Source organism: Esox lucius, chromosome 17 (assembly GCF_011004845.1).
Source record: "Esox lucius isolate fEsoLuc1 chromosome 17, fEsoLuc1.pri, whole genome shotgun sequence".
NCBI classification, from domain to species: Eukaryota; Metazoa; Chordata; class Actinopteri; order Esociformes; family Esocidae; genus Esox; species Esox lucius.
This window is the reverse complement of record NC_047585.1, coordinates 43751164-43767215: the sequence shown is the minus strand read 5'-3', so window position 1 is coordinate 43767215 and position 16052 is coordinate 43751164. Positions and strand designations below refer to the sequence as shown.

General features: G+C 44.2%; 1 protein-coding gene across 3 annotated transcripts in view; it reads right to left on the bottom strand.

Moving 5' to 3' along the window:
• ntrk3b (neurotrophic tyrosine kinase, receptor, type 3b) overlaps window positions 1-16052 on the bottom strand; it is a 205423-nt gene that overhangs the window by 148206 nt on the left and 41165 nt on the right. For all 3 annotated transcript variants that reach the window (XM_020055416.2, XM_020055417.3, XM_020055418.3), the window contains exons 2-3: window positions 12832-12906; window positions 9996-10067 (exon numbers count right to left, since the gene is read on the bottom strand). In XM_020055416.2, the coding sequence (XP_019910975.2) occupies window positions 9996-10067; window positions 12832-12906 (147 nt within the window). The remainder of the gene's footprint in view (window positions 1-9995; window positions 10068-12831; window positions 12907-16052) is intronic.

Sequence of the window (16052 nt, the reverse complement as noted above, 5' to 3'; positions counted from 1 at the left end):
CTCTTAAAATGTTCAGAAGTGGATTGTTCACCCCACAGGGCCTGGTTCCTCTCTAGGTTTCTTCCTACATTTTGGCCCCTCTCAGGGAGTTTTTCCTAGCCACTGTGCTTCAACATTGTTGCTGCTTGCTCCTTGGGGTTTCAGGCTGGGTGTTTTTTAAAGGCACTTTGTGACAACTGCTGTTGTAAAAAGGACTTCATAAATACATTTGATTGATTGGTTGATAAAAGGTTAAATGGAAATCAATGAATTAAAACCATTTTAAAACCATTTCGGAAAATGCATGCATGCCTAAGAGCTTTAGGGGCACTGTAGGTGTGAACAAGGCGTCAATCCTCAAACCTTTATGCATGCATCACTGGAATACATCCGCAACAGAAGTTCACCGTTGGTACCACTTCCACCCAGGGGATCCTCATACAACTCGACCCACACATTCGATAAATCCAACGCATGCAACATACAGAGCACTCTGCGACTGCCTCTGCAAAAACAACGACGCACCGCCAGTGTAGCAATCCATTAGAAATGAATGAACTCCCAGTGTACCAGAGCACACTGACAATGCAGGTGTGAACAAGGTTTTAAATCCCACAGTTTGCTAGAAATTATCGCACGTTTTTCCCGTTAGTTGACTCCTGTTATAACCAAAGCGTGTAACATCATTTGCTTTCGTTTCATTTGACAGTGCATGGTTAGTTAGGGACTCATCTCCCCTGCTGCACTGATCCCCAGGAAGAACACTAATGACAATCGAATAATAAAGCAGACGACTATTACCGTTTGATTGCCATGTTCCTTATACCAATCAGTCAGAGCTACAGCGCTCACAATTTGAGGAGTTAAACTATCGAAATGTATGACAGCCCATGGCCGACCCAATGCTCTGTCCTTCCTCCTGTCCTCCCGTTCACAGACTGGAATGGATAAGCCACAACAGAGTCGTCATGGCTTTCTGTGTCAGAAAAGATGTAGAGAAAGATAGAGCAGCGAAAACAGATTTAGTATGTGGAGTCCATAGGATTAGTGAAGAAACATGGATTGAAGCTACTGAAGAGAAGTGTGAACCATTTTCTTATAAACAGAGAGCTAGTCACTGTGAATATGACATTAATGGAATTATTTTGCAATGTTTTAGGTAAATACTCCACACCTTCAAAAGGAATGCCGAAAGCTAGTCAACAACATTTTCTGAATGAATTAGCCAGTTAAGCTAGCAAATAAATTGCTCTGATTTTGTTAGCCATTCACCTGGCCTACGGAATGTTTTTAATTATTTATTTAGCCAGCTACATTAGCTAACAGCAAACCTGAACCCTTAACCTAAGCCTTTATCCTAACCCCTAATCCCTAACCATAACTCTTACACTAAAGTTTAGCAACAAGCAGCTCTTCAACAGATAGTTTGTTGAAAGCTTGTTCACAGTATTACAATTTAAAGAATATCTACAGATGGAAATTGGAACCCAAAATGAAGTGCAAAAAAACCTCTCCCACGCTGAGTAGTGGAAAAGCCTGCCTCTGTTAAAACTAACCCCAACGCACTCTATCTTTAAAGGAATGTGAAATCATGGATTATGCACAGTCTGTCTCTATGAGCTGTCTTTACAAGCCCAACAATGATGACCAAACAGTCTGTCTCTATGAGCTGTCTTTACAAGCCCAACAGTGATGACCAAACAGTCTGGCTCTATGAGCTGTCTTTACAAGCCCAACAGTGATGACCAAACAGTCTGGCTCTAGGAGCTGTCTTTACAAGCCCAACATTGATGACAAAACAGCCTGGCTCTATGAGCTGTCCTTACAAGCCCAACACTAACGACTAAATAGTCTCCATAGTGTGTAGTGCAAATATGTTTTAGTACAAGAATAACACGTCTATAGACTACCTTAAGGATGCAGATTGTCGTCTGGAGCTGTTTTAATATGCCTCAAGACAAATGTGATTTATTTATGTAACCTTTATTTATACAGTGAGTCAGACTGGGAGCAAGGTCTCCTACAGCTGTGTTACAGAAATTCTAAATATGAAGAAATTTATTTTTTATAAATAAAGACAAACTAAATATTAAATAAAACAATTATAAACAAAATTAACCGCAATCAACAAAAGGGTCTTATCAATTGTGGTTTACATTTTCTTTTTTATTAGAAAACTATTCCTGAAAGGTACGTTTGGAATTAACCTGCACTATCTCTAAGATTAACTAGTCTTGAGAGCGCGTTTGATGACCAATTTATTTTAGTGTTAAGGTAGTTTGTATGTTTTTGCATTAAAATCTTATATAAAGACCATCCGGAAGCCAAAGAGTTCCAGCCAACTGACATGTATAAAACAACCAGAAACTTTTTGTGAACTCTAAGTATGCAGCCTTTGTAACAGATACTTATACACCTTATGGTTTTAGTAAAAAAATCATAGGTCTTATAGAGGTAAGATCTCACTGTGACTAACAACTTGAAAAAGTGACTTGTTAACTTGGCTAGGATCTCCACATTCCATCTCTTCCTTTTCCACTCTCTCACTCACACTCAGAAAATCCAGTCTTCTGACAACGACACATCATCAGAGCAGCTGCCCCAGTAGAAACCAGTGCTGGCTAGCCAGAGGAGAGGTGTGAACAGAATGTCTCAATCCAATCCCCGGTGGTAAGGTAAATAGCAATCTGCTCCGCCGTGAAACCTTTCCGCTCCTGTCCAAACATATCTGGGATTTCTAGGATTGCTGTGATTGACAGGTGGGAAGGAGCAATCCCTGGCACTGTTTATATAGGGTGTCAAACCACAATGACAACAATATGCCGGTCTGTCAGCGCCAGGTCTGGAGTGTGAGTGTGTCTGGCTGTCGGGTGGGTCAGACCTTAACATGTTTACCAATCAGCCTGAGGCTGTGGGGAGACAAGAGTGTGGGGCTGTGGAGGTGACACTGAGGAGAGATAGGGAGGTGAGACTGAGGAGAGATGAGGAGGGATGTCTGAGGAGGGATGGGGAGGTGAGACTGAGGAGTGATGAGGAGGAATGTCTGAGGAGGGATGGGGAGGTGAGACTGAGGAGTGATGGAGAGGTGAGACTGAGGAGAGATGAGGAGGGATGTCTGAGGAGGGATGGGAGGTGAGACTGAGGAGGCATGGAGAGGTGAGACTGATGAGTGATGAGGAGGGATGTCTGAGGAGGGATGGGGAGGTGAGACTGAGGAGGCATGGAGAGGTGAGACTGATGAGTGATGGAGAGGTGAGACTGAGGAGTGATGGAGAGGTGAGACTGAGGAGGGATGGGGAGGTGAGACTGAGGAGTGATGGAGAGGTGAGACTGAGGAGGGATGGGGAGGTGAGACTGAGGAGTGATGGGGAGGTGAGACTGAGGAGGGATGGGGAGGTGAGACTGAGGGGAGGTGAGACTGAGGAGTGATGGAGAGGTGAGACTGAGGAGTGATGGAGAGGTGAGACTGAGGAGTGATGGGGAGGTGAGACTGAGGAGTGATGGAGAGGTGAGACTGAGGAGGGATGGGGAGGTGAGACTGAGGAGTGATGGAGAGGTGAGACTGAGGAGTGATGGGGAGGTGAGACTGAGGAGTGATGGGGAGGTGAGACTGAGGAGTGATGGAGAGGTGAGACTGAGGAGGGATGGGGAGGTGAGACTGAGGAGTGATGGAGAGGTGAGACTGAGGAGTGATGGGGAGGTGAGACTGAGGAGTGATGGGGAGGTTAGATGGGAGTGGGTCTGGATGAGAGAGGGACAGAGGCGGCGGATGAGGCTGTCAAAAAGGAACCATTGGTTCCGCTCAGCTGAGAGTGTTCCGGACCCGTTTGATGTGCAGCAGAAAGGATCTGTCTGCAGTTGTCCCCATTGGCTGTTACTCCACCTACTCATCCAACCAGCTGTGTGAGTTTCTGCTCCATACAGACACGCATCACGGACATGCTGGTGCTAACTCCAACCGCTCAATGGCTCCGTGTCGAATGACACCCTACTCCATATGTAGTGTACTATATTTGAACAGAGTGGAGGGGTGTAGTGCACTATAAGAGGAAAGTGGGGTGCCATTTGGGACATTTGCATAAGAAAATACTTTGCTGGAGTTAAACGGGGAACAGCAGCTTCAGATCACTGACTATATAGCCAGAGTAAAACACACTGCTTTTTTAAGGTGGAAAAGCAGCCATTTTTCTGGCATTCTGACAGTTATAGTTTAAGAACGATGGAGAGAATAGAAAGAGTTGATGTTGAAGTGGATTCTTGAACTGTGTCTGAGTGTAGCACTGCCAGCAGGAGAAAACAACAACATCCCAAATCACACCGTATTCTGGGTTCAGGGCAACTGCAGCCCTGGTAGAAAGTAGGGCACTACATGTGGGGAAGAAGTTGCCATTTGGGACGTCTGTGTTTCTGACAATATTGATCCAGACGCTGTGTCACACTGGCTGAATCCCACCCTACCACCACCACCACTCTCTCCTCCTTTGTCAAAGAGCAGGGGTACCTAATAAAGAGGCCAGTGAGTGCAAAACGTTCACACTACTTTCTCTGAAGCAGATTTATTGAACAAGCTAACTTCAGATGAAAAATGTATGGATCAATAACATACTTAACGGCCTAGATGTGCCAACCACTATGACAACTCACACCCCACTGAACACTCATCCCCGTGACTTTACAGTGTGCTTAACCACAGGTTACCAGGTTCAATTAGGGTGAAATACAGACATATTTTGGGTACTTGGGAATTTATTAGATTTGTCCTCATCCTGAAAGACGTCTCTGGAAACAAAAATATGTACTCTGTGTTTTTCTTTCTTTGAACAACCATTACCAACTTTGGCTAACTTGAGCTCAGCTAGCTAAACATTGACTGAAACAATGAGTAATTGCATTTGGAAATGTGTAATAACAAGGTTAATAGTGACAGTAATATCAGATGCAGAGTCGGACTGCTGCCATTCTAAGAGTTGTCACAATGCATTCTGGTCGTATAACTACGTAATTTGATTTACTGAACTACTGGCGTACAGAAGCTGGTTGTATGACAGCAAAGTTTGGTGTAATGTCTACAAAATCTGGTGTTATGGCTACATGGTACCTGGTTTAGAAATGAATTCTATCTGTAGCTTGATAACTAAGTTACAATCTGTCTCTGTGTGAAGGTAATCTATAAAACAGTCCAACAGGACTTTGTCCCCCTGCTTGCATCAGTATGTGCACAGGAATTAGAAAACAAACCAGCCACAATTTACAGGTGAACTGCATCCACAGTCCACGATGAATGAGATGAGTACCGAAACAAGAGAGGAGACAGACACCATCACTGAGCTAAAAGCTGTGATTCTGTGTGCTGATTTGTGGGAGGACAAGTTTCTCTAGGAGTCTTTTGCTATCAGAAAGGAATCATCCAGTACACTTCAACCTCCACACACAAACACATGCATACACCCACACACACACACGTGCGCGCACACACACGCCCATGGGGGATGATTGGGAGGTTGAAGTGTACTTGATTCCTGTCTGATAGCAAAAGGCTCCATCTCTGCTTATAGAGAAACTTGTCCTCCCACAAATCACCACACAGAATCACTGCTTTTAGCTCAGAGATAGCACCTTGGTTTTCAGTTCACCCACACACACACACACACACACACACTATCCTTGTTGTGACAAAAACAATCGGTCGTCTAATCCTGACCCTATCTGTAACCTTAACATAAATAACCAAAATGAATAACTAAACTTAAGCTAGCTCTAATGCCTAATGTTAACTCATAATGCCTAAGCATAACCCCAATCCTAACCTTTACCCAAATTGTAACATCCATAACACCAATATCCAACATCCATAACTCCAACATCCAACATCTATAACACCAGTTATTGAACCAGAATAACATGGACTTCTAATCAGATTCTGACTCAGAACTCCTTAATGAAAAACAACATAGGAAGCAGAGACAACATCGTTGGGGTGAGACAGAAAACAGAGAGAGAATGTGTTTCAGAGAGAGCAGGAGAGAGGTGGGTGTGGATGTTCCTGATAGATTTAATAACACCAAGAGTGGTGTTATTAAATTCTGAACAAATTGGAATCTGCGCACAAATATTCCCTTATAATTAGTTATAAATATAATTTTATAGATAAACTACTATAGCCAAATAAAAATACTAGTCTGCTAGACCTGTTGCCCCAAGAAATAGCTAACTGGGTCCAAAACATGACCAATGACGACAACATTCCAACAAATTAGATACATTAAAATGATGGCATGATGACACCTTGTTAGAGTTCTAATTAAAGCAGACTATGTTGCATCAATGTTTCTTTGGGCAAAAACACAGATAGTTAACTTTTCAATTAGCTTTGTTGGTGCTTGGCGAAGTGGGTTGAGTTATTTCCTAACTGGACAACCGTTCGAGCTATCTTTCGTTGATAGAAATGGAAATTTATAAAAAGCTGCTTTAGAGACAGTACTGAGCCTGAGCACATAGCATCAAACAAGGACAATGGTGACCACACATAAAACAACTTGTAGCACGATCAGTATAACGTCAAAGCTTTGCAAAATGAAACACAACATGACTACATTTGCTTTTCAGATCTTGCTTGTCCTTGAAAACACATTCTGACATACTAGAGTGGGTTGCTTAGCATGGAAATCCAGTTTCTGCTCTCCTCCTGGCCAATTATGTGTAAAACAAATCTCTTCAAACTAGAAATCTCTTGAACTCGATACAAATCACCTAAGGGTTCCCCCAGGGTGAAATGTCTCTTCGAAGAACGACCTTCCATGTCCCTTTCACCCCACTGGAAAGGCTTGTGGGCTACAAACACAGAAAAACAAACCACCCACATGTTCCAGAGGTTTTGGTGATTCTGAAGAGAGTAGATGTGAGCTTGTAGCGCCAACCATTTGGCATTTGTTTATGTGACAGAGAGCCACTGACAAACTTGTCAGTGTCCTTTCACAGCGTGCTCCCCTGGCTTTTTCTTTTTGGATGAAGTGAACTACTAGTTTTGTAGCGCAAACAGACAGCCGACTTCAGGGATTAACCTTTCAACCTTTTGGGCAGACAGGTGGGTTCTCATCCCAAACTAAGGCTGGTTGTATAGACAGATGTCTCCTCATCCCAAAGTAAGGTTGTCAACGCCTGACATCTTTAAAACTAAACAGAAAATGCTATAGAAATATTTCACAGTTCAATCAAGTAAACTGCTGGCTAAAAAATGCCTTTTTATTCTAAAACCACACCACATTGAGTTACAGACTAAATAACCAAAACATTTTACACAACTAATCTACAAAAAAAAGTCCATTCAATACAGTGTTTTAGAGGGAACTTTCCTTTTGTGATCATAAAACACATTTTCTTTCAATCAAGAAAAGCCAGACTGCAGTAGAATCTGCCGTTTTTAAGTTCCTACGCGTCCACATAACCTGAGGACTTGTCATGGTTCATCAATGCCACCAGAGTAGTCAAGAGGAAGCGACTCAACTCAGCAAGGCAACTGAAGAAATCTGGCATGCCGTCCTGGTTCCTCTCCAAATATATTGCTGCAAAATCAAGATCTAGCAAACAGACAGGCAGCATCAGTGCCTGGTATGGGAACTGTTCCTGACTGGCTGAATAACAGCCTGGTATGGGAACTGATCCTGACTGGCTGAATAAAAGCCTGGTATGGGAACGGTTCCTGACTGGCTGAATAACAGCCTGGTATGGGAACTGTTCCTGACTGGTTGAATAACAGCCTGGTATGGAAACTGTTCCTGACTGGCTGAATAACAGCCTGGTATGGGAACTGTTCCTGACTGGCTGAAGAACAGCCTGGTATGGCAACTGTTCCTGAATGGTTGAATAATGACATGGTATGGTATAACTGAAGATATTATGTCTGGCTAATTCTTACTGAATTAATGAACCTTCAGTTCTCAACAACAGCCCACCTAACCATCCATGACTCTCCACAATGTGTTTTCTTCTTATCACTTCTCTCTGTTCCTAATAGGAATTATTAGAACCCGTCCTTCCATGCTTTGTGTTTTCTCATTCTAAACATCCAAGGCTTCGGAATCGTCATCTCATTCCAACCATATTCCCCTTGACACACACACACACACACACACACACACCCCGAACCCCTGAACCTTACCTTCACTTCAAACCTAAGCCTGATAGTAACTTTTAAACTAAACCTAATATCTCAGGATAAAACAGCCTTTTTCTCATGGGGAACAACAAACTATCCTTATAGAGGTCCAGTCCCCTGTTTTAATGACTTCATAGAGGTCCAGTCCCCTGTTTCAATGACTTCATAGAGGCCCAGTCCCTGTTTTACTGTCCTCATAGAGGTCCAGTCCCCTGTTTTACTGTCCTCATAGAGGTCCAGTCCCCTGTTTTAATGACCTCATAGAGGTCCAGTCCCCTGTTTTACTGTCCTCATAGAGGTCCAGTCCCCTGTTTTACTGTACTCATAGAGGTCCAGTCCCCTGTTTTACTGTCCTCATAGAGGTCCAGTCCCCTGTTTTACTGTCCTCATAGAGGTCCAGTCCCCTGTTTTAATGACCTCATAGAGGTGCAATCCCCTGTTTTACTGTCCTCATGGAAGTCCAGTCCCCTGTTTTAATGACTTCATAGAGGTCCAGTCCCTTGTTTTACTGTCCCCATAGAGGTCCAGTCCCCTGTTTAGCTGTCCTCATAGAAGTCCAGTTCTCTGTTTTACTGTCCTCATTGAGGTCCAGTCCCCTGTTTTGCTGTCCTCATAGAAGTCCAGTTCCCTGTTTTACTGTCCTCATTGAGGTCCAGTCCCCTGTTTTGCTGTCCTCATAGAAGTCCAGTTCCCTGTTTTACTGTCCTCATTGAGGTCCAGTCACCTGTTGTAATGACCTCGTAGAAGTCCAGTTCCCTGTTTTACTGTCCTCATTGAGGTCCAGTCACCTGTTGTAATGACCTCGTAGAGATCCTGTTCCCCTGTTATATTGACCTCATAGAGGTCCAGGCCTCTCTGTTTTACTGTCCTTATAAGAATAGTAAAACAAGGACATACACACATTCATAGCCCCTTCAAATCCCATTACCCTAGAAGACATAAAGCATAATCTTCTTTGTCAATGACCGCTGTCACCATTTATAATGAGTCTACAATTACCATGTCCATCTGCTGTCTTAGTGAAGAGAGTGAAAGCACTTCTGTAACGAGCTCAATTCCATTCATTACTGTTGATGAGACACTCCCGGTTCACTCGCACTGAGACAGTCAACTTCCACACCTCGAAGACATGACCACAATGCACATAACACACCTAGCATACACCATACACCACCCATGAACTACCTATACCCAACCCATACACCCCCTATACATCTACCACACCCAACACTCCACCAATACACATAACATAAACTATACCCCACGAACACACCTAGCATACACCATACACCACCCATGAACTACTTATACCCAACCCATACACCCACTATACATCTACCACACCCAACACTCCACCAATACACATAACATACAACTATACCCCACGAACACACCTAGCATACACCATACACCACCCATGAACTACCTATACCCAACCCATACACCCCTATACATCTACCACACCCAACACTCCACCAATACACATAACATACAACTATACCCCATGAACACACCTAGCATACACCATACACAACCCATGAACTACCTATACCACCCATAGACCCCCTATACACCTAGCATACACCACCCATACACCATCGATACACATAGCTGTACCACACCCATACACCAACTATAGACCTAGCATGCACCATACACCACCCATACACCAACTACAGACCTAGCATGCACCATACACCACCCATACACCAACTACAGACCTAGCATGCACCATACACCACCCATACACAAACTACACACTTAGCATGCACCATACCCCACCCATACACCACCCATACACCACCCATACACCACCCATACACCACAGGTGCTGTATAATATACTATGTATAATGACTCACATATATCGGAGATGAGGGTTCTGGGCAAATGCCCGCGGCTGGATGGAACGTAGATTGCAGTTCATGATGGTTCTGAAAGACAGAGACATCAACATCAATTTAGGATCACTAAATGATTAATAGAAAAGTTCATGATTTTCCAAAGCATTTGTTTCATGATGTTCATTATTTAGCTTGAAGTGTTTCACGACGTTCTTAATCAGCTTCAAGTGTTTTGGAAGCTCTTAATCAGCTTCATGTCTTTTATAATGTTCTTAAAAAGCTTAATTTGTTTTACAATGTTCATAATCAGCTTACAGTTTATTATGATATTTCTATTCAGCTTGGTGTGTCTTATATGTTTAGTAATCAGCTTCATGTGTTTTGTAATTGTACTGATCAGCTTTGCGTTTAATACTCTTCTTAATCAGCTTCAGATTTTTTACAGTTGTCGTAATCAGCTTCATGTGTCACCTTCCTCAACCCTCCCCACCTCCCATAGCCCTCCCCACCTCCCTCAACCCCCCCACCTCCCACATCTCTCCCCACCTCCCACAGCCCTCCCCACCTCCCACAGCCCTCCCCACCTCCCACAGCCCTCTCCACCAATTGAGTAGAGTTGAGGTGAGGCGAGGCAGTAGGGGACAGAGATGGTAATGGAAAAAATGCAAATTTAGCGCAAGACGAAGATAGCACACTTGGCCTCTGTGAAGCAAGATCAAAGAGAGAAGAGAGGGGTGGAGAGGTTTGGAGAGGGCTGGAGAGGGTACGGCAGGAGAGGGGGGGGGGGGGTGAGGTGAGGAGGGGCAAGGGCAGGCAAGGCTGCCAAATATACTATGTGATCAATTATACAGACAGAGAGAAAGAGGGACAGAGAAGTAGTATTTTTCCTTTTTACGTTTTAGTTATTTGTCATATATGTTTATTTTTTTCATTTTCATCGGCGATGTAAACAGTTGTTTCACATGCCAATCAAGCCCTTTAACTGGTAGTTAAATGAGTGAGAGAGACAGAGCGACAGACAGACAGATGATAATAGTGAGAGACACAGTCAGATAGCGAGAGAGAGAGAACATTCAACTTGGTTGGGGATATCAGCTGCAGAATGTGTAGCTTCCTGCCACAGCCATAGAGACAATCAGCTGAACGCCGACTAGGGATATAAGAAAATGAATACCTGTACCTGGATACTGTCAGTGTATTTACCTGTAACTTCAATTGTTGATCACTGTTCTGTTCATGTTAATACATAGGTATATTTGCTATGGCAAAGTACGTAGTAACACATTCTATGGCAACAAGGAGATAGACAGGGAGAGATAAAGATTGAGGAAAAGAGAAAGAGACAGAGAGTGAAAGAGAGAGACAGAGAATGAAACAGAAAGAGAGAGTGTAAAAGAGAAAGCCAGAGAGTGAAAGAGAGGGACAGAGAATGAAACAGAAAGAGAGAGTGTAAAAGAGAAAGAGACAGAGAGTGAAAGAGAGAGACAGAGAATGAAACAGAAAGAGTGTAAAAGAGAGACAGAGTGAAAGAGTAAGAGACAGAGAAAAAGTGATGGCGAGAGAGTAAAAGAGAGAGGAAGACTGTATATCGCTTTCTAGCAGTTGGAGAAGTAAAAGTGTGTTAGGATGTGTATTACTGCTTTCTTGAGAAACGTTTCCTCTGAATAAGCACAGGGATTCCAGCACCCTAGAGGAGGTCTCACCTCTTCCTCTCCTGTCAAACTCACTTAGTTTAAAAGGAGGCATCTCTTCCTCAACTTTCTAAAGCACATTCTTCAATAAGAGTCATCTCTTTACTGTCTACATCACGTTCTTCAAAAGTAGTTCTCTTTCTTTGCTGTCTATTTAACTTCCTGTAATAGGATTCATCTCTTCCTCTACTGTCTACATCACAGACAGTAGGTGGAGTCATCTCTACAAGTCTTTGTGTTGTCAGTGTTACCTCAGTGTTACCGCCATTGAATTCTTTGTATTGTACTGCAAAAGCTACTATGAAACTTGAAAAACTTGAAAATGTAAGCAATTTGCTTTGGTGGACTCGTTTAACTTTTCCAAGTAGTCCTATGGGAAGTTATTCAAAGCCCTTGCATGATTTGCCAAAACCTCTTCTTTTGACTACAGATTTTTTCAGTTATGTTATGAAGCCAGACCTCTAAGGTGGACAGCCTAAAGGTTTTCATGTGTTCTATATGCAGATGTCCAACCCAATTAGCTCTTAATCGTGTTTGCAGAGTTTTGTGGGGAAAACTGTTTATCCCATTCAATCATTTTACCAAAGGTAAAGCACCATGAATCAAAATCTGCTGATATTCCTCAGCATTCATAATCCCATTAATTTTGATGGAAGATCCCCTACAACATCTGCTGAAATGCTGAAATGTTCTAGCAGACCAAGACAGAACTGCCATCATGTTGTCTCTGTGAAGCAAAAGAGTTTGCTTTGGCCTCACCTCTCATAACTCATTCCTTTAAGGTCTGGTGCCCAACAGCTTCACTTTCCTCTATGACATTTCATCTGGCAATCTCACAAGATATCAGTGACATGTATCCATAATTCAAGTAGGAATTTAGTAATGACTATGCATGTATTTGTATGTCCTCTAACGTTATGTGATGTTTTTACGAGCATACTTCCCTTGCATAGTTTTGTATTATATTCACACGTGGCATAAGATTTTCCACATTACTCTATATATATACATCCGCCTCTTTCTATCTCTCATGAGGCCAAACACACAAATGAAATCATACATGCAGGTTCCTGCTTGAAAATGCTAAAAATACATCAAAAAAGAATGATACCATTAATAACAGAACAACGGCAGTGGTCCTGGTAGACAGCATCAACACTTACAGTCTCTGCAGGCCTGTGTACAGCTCCATGTCCACGTCTCGGAGAGTCGTCAGTTCGGACCAGTTCTCTATATGGCTGAAACAAACACAATGACAAATCAGAAATGTTAATTAACCTGTGGGGTGCAAAGCAGAAATTGTGTATCATCCGTCATTTCTAGAGACCTCAGTCACCAAAGCAGCGAGGTTTTGTGTTGATTTTTTAAAATCCATACTCAATTAAATTGCAATTACTTTGCACTAGTTTTGACAGGGCCGGTATTCTGTTTCCTACTGATAGATGTACTAGCCCAGGAGAGCTGGGGGGGGGGGGGGGGGGGGGGGGGGGCTAGGGGGGGTGAGAGAGGGAGGGAAAGAATGAGAGATAGAAATAAAATAAAACCCATGACAACTTCTACTGTGCCAAGCGCCTATCAGCATACAGTACTACAGCCTATCAGAACGTAATGCAATTGTCATGGGAGACGAACATGAAAGCCAGTGCCTGGAACTGTGTGCATATGCTGGCCATTCAGCTTCAGGGCGAAGGAGAATTGGTGAATGGCTTGGACAAATCTAGTGTTGGGGGTGGGAGGAGCTTGGTGATTGGATGTTTGGGGTGGGAGGAGATAAGTGTTTGGGATGTGTAGGGCTGGAAGAAGGTGATTGTTGTTTGGGAGGACCTGAGGTGTGTTGGGGTGTGTAGGGATGTGTTGGGATATGCTGGCGTGTGTAGGGATGTGTTGGAGTGTGTACGGGTGTGTTGGGGTGTGTTGGGATGTGTTGGGGTGTGCGAGGGTGTGTAGGGGTGTGTAGGGATGTGTTGGGATATGCTGGGGTGTGTAGGGATGTGTTGGGGTGTGCTGGGGTGTGTAGGGATGTGTTGGGGTGTGCTGGGGTGTGTAGGGGATGTGTTGGGGTGTGCTGGGGTGTGTAGGGATGTGTTGGGGTGTGCTGGGGTGTGTAGGGATGTGTTGGGGTGTGCTGGGGTGTGTAGGGATGTGTAGGGGTGTTTTGGGATGTGTTGGGGTGTGTAGGGGTGTGTTGGGGTGTGTTGGGATGTGCTGGGGTGTGTAGGGGTGTGTTGGGGTGTGTAGGGATTTGTTGGGATGTGCTGGGGTGTGCTGGGGTGTGCTGGGGTGTGTAGGGATGTGTAGGGGTGTTTTGGGATGTGTTGGGGTGTGTAGGGGTGTGTTGGGGTGTGTTGGGATGTGCTGGGGTGTGTAGGGGTGTGTTGGGTTGTGTAGGGATTTGTTGGGATGTGCTGGGGTGTGCTGGGGTGTGCTGGGGTGTGTAGGGATGTGTTGGGATGTGTTGGGGTGTGTTGGGATGTGTTGGGGTATGTAGGGGTGTGTTGGGATGTGTTGGGATGTGTAGGGGTGTGTAGGGGTGTGTAGGGGTGTGTTGGGATGTGTAGGGATGTGTAGGGGTGTGTTGGGGTGTGTTGGGATGGGACGAGAGAGGATGCTCAGGCTCTGTGACAGCACCCTCTCAGTTGAAGACAACCGCGACTTCCAAGCAATTTTTTCAAAGCGAGATAAAGTGTGTGGGTCCATTGCTGCATGGGTGGCCCAGTGGGAATCAAACCCACAATCTGACTTTGTGCATCACACTCTGCCAACCCCTCAGGACTCATAAGTTCTTATAAGCTCTTCCATGTTTGCAATGAAGGAGAGAAGGAAAGACATTACCGTATTCATTTTGTTTCCAAAGTATCATAAGTCAAAGTAATCTCTTCAACTCATTAACACAGCGATTAATCGACTGAGTACCTAATGCCCCCAGTTCTCTGCAAAGTGCACTGCATTTATGGGCCCAGGTCAAATGTAGTTACCTCAATTAGGGCCAGGTTTTAACCAGCATGGTATGGACACAGGTCAAATGTAGTGACCTCAATTAGGGCCAGGTTTTAACCAGCATGGTATGGGCACAGGTCAAATGTAGTTACCTCAATAAGGGCCAGGTTTTAACCAGCATGGTATGGGCACAGGTCAAATGTAGTGACCTCAATTAGGGCCAGGTTTTAACCAGCATGGTATGGGCACAGGTCAAATGTAGTGACCTCAATTAGGGCCAGGTTTTAACCAGCATGGTATGGGCACAGGTCAAATGTAGTGACCTCAATTAGGGCCAGGTTTTTATTCAGAAAGCGAACGGCGATTCTATTCTATCCACCAAACGTCGGGGCCAGCATAGGCTGATCCTTTATTCAGTAAGAATTAGTGACATGCCAGTTGAACCAAACCATATGGTGCAAAACAACAAGCGGAGGACAACAGAAAACAGAGAGATAAAGGACAGAGGGAAAAGAGAAATAAATACAGACAGAAAGGACAGATAAAGGACAGAGAGACAGCGGGAGAGAGACATTCCAATGAGCGATCTTAGTCTGAGACTATATCGAATGACAAGGTGTCTCCTGTAGGGAACTGTAGCTACATGTTTGATCCCTGCTTCGGCATTAACAAGACAATGAGTTCAAAGCTACACATTCAGATGGAACCAACAGGAAACAACTGATCCGGACTAGAAAGGATCTCAGGGAGAGAAGCAGAGACAGAAGGAGCTCGCCAAGAACCCACAATGTGACGCTGCGCGCCAGGAGACTGCATTATTTGGGGTTCCTCTCAGTTCCACCCGGATTGACCCCGTCCTTGCAGGCCTGTTAGTTGGTTCCACACTACAGCGTGGGATGCTGGCGAATGGCCCCAGTGGGAACAATGCAGACGAGGCTAGCTGGCTATTTACTGCTATGGAGGCTTTTAGCTTCCTCCAAGCTCAGTGGGCAGAGCAGCTTTTTCCAAGCCGACTACTATAGCACATCCAAACCCAGCAACAACACATTGACTGCCTATACTCTAAGGCACAGGGACACTGTAATCAAAAAGAGACTCCGCTTACTCAGGTTTAAGTATAACAAGCTTGTACACTACGTACAATTGCTGTCCCCTCAAAATAACACAACACACAGCCATTAATGTCTAAACCACTGGCAACAAAAGTGAGTACACCCCTAAGTGAAAATGTCCAAATTGGGCCCAAAGTGTTAATATTTTGTGTGGCAACCATTATTTTCCAGTACTGCCTTAACCCTCTTGAGCATGGATTTCACCAGAGCTTCACAGGTTGCTACTGGAGTCCTCTTTCACACCTCTATGACGATATCACGGAGCTGGGGGATGTTAGAGACCTTGTGCTCCTCCACCTTCCGTTTGAGGATGCCCCACAGATGCTTAATAGGGT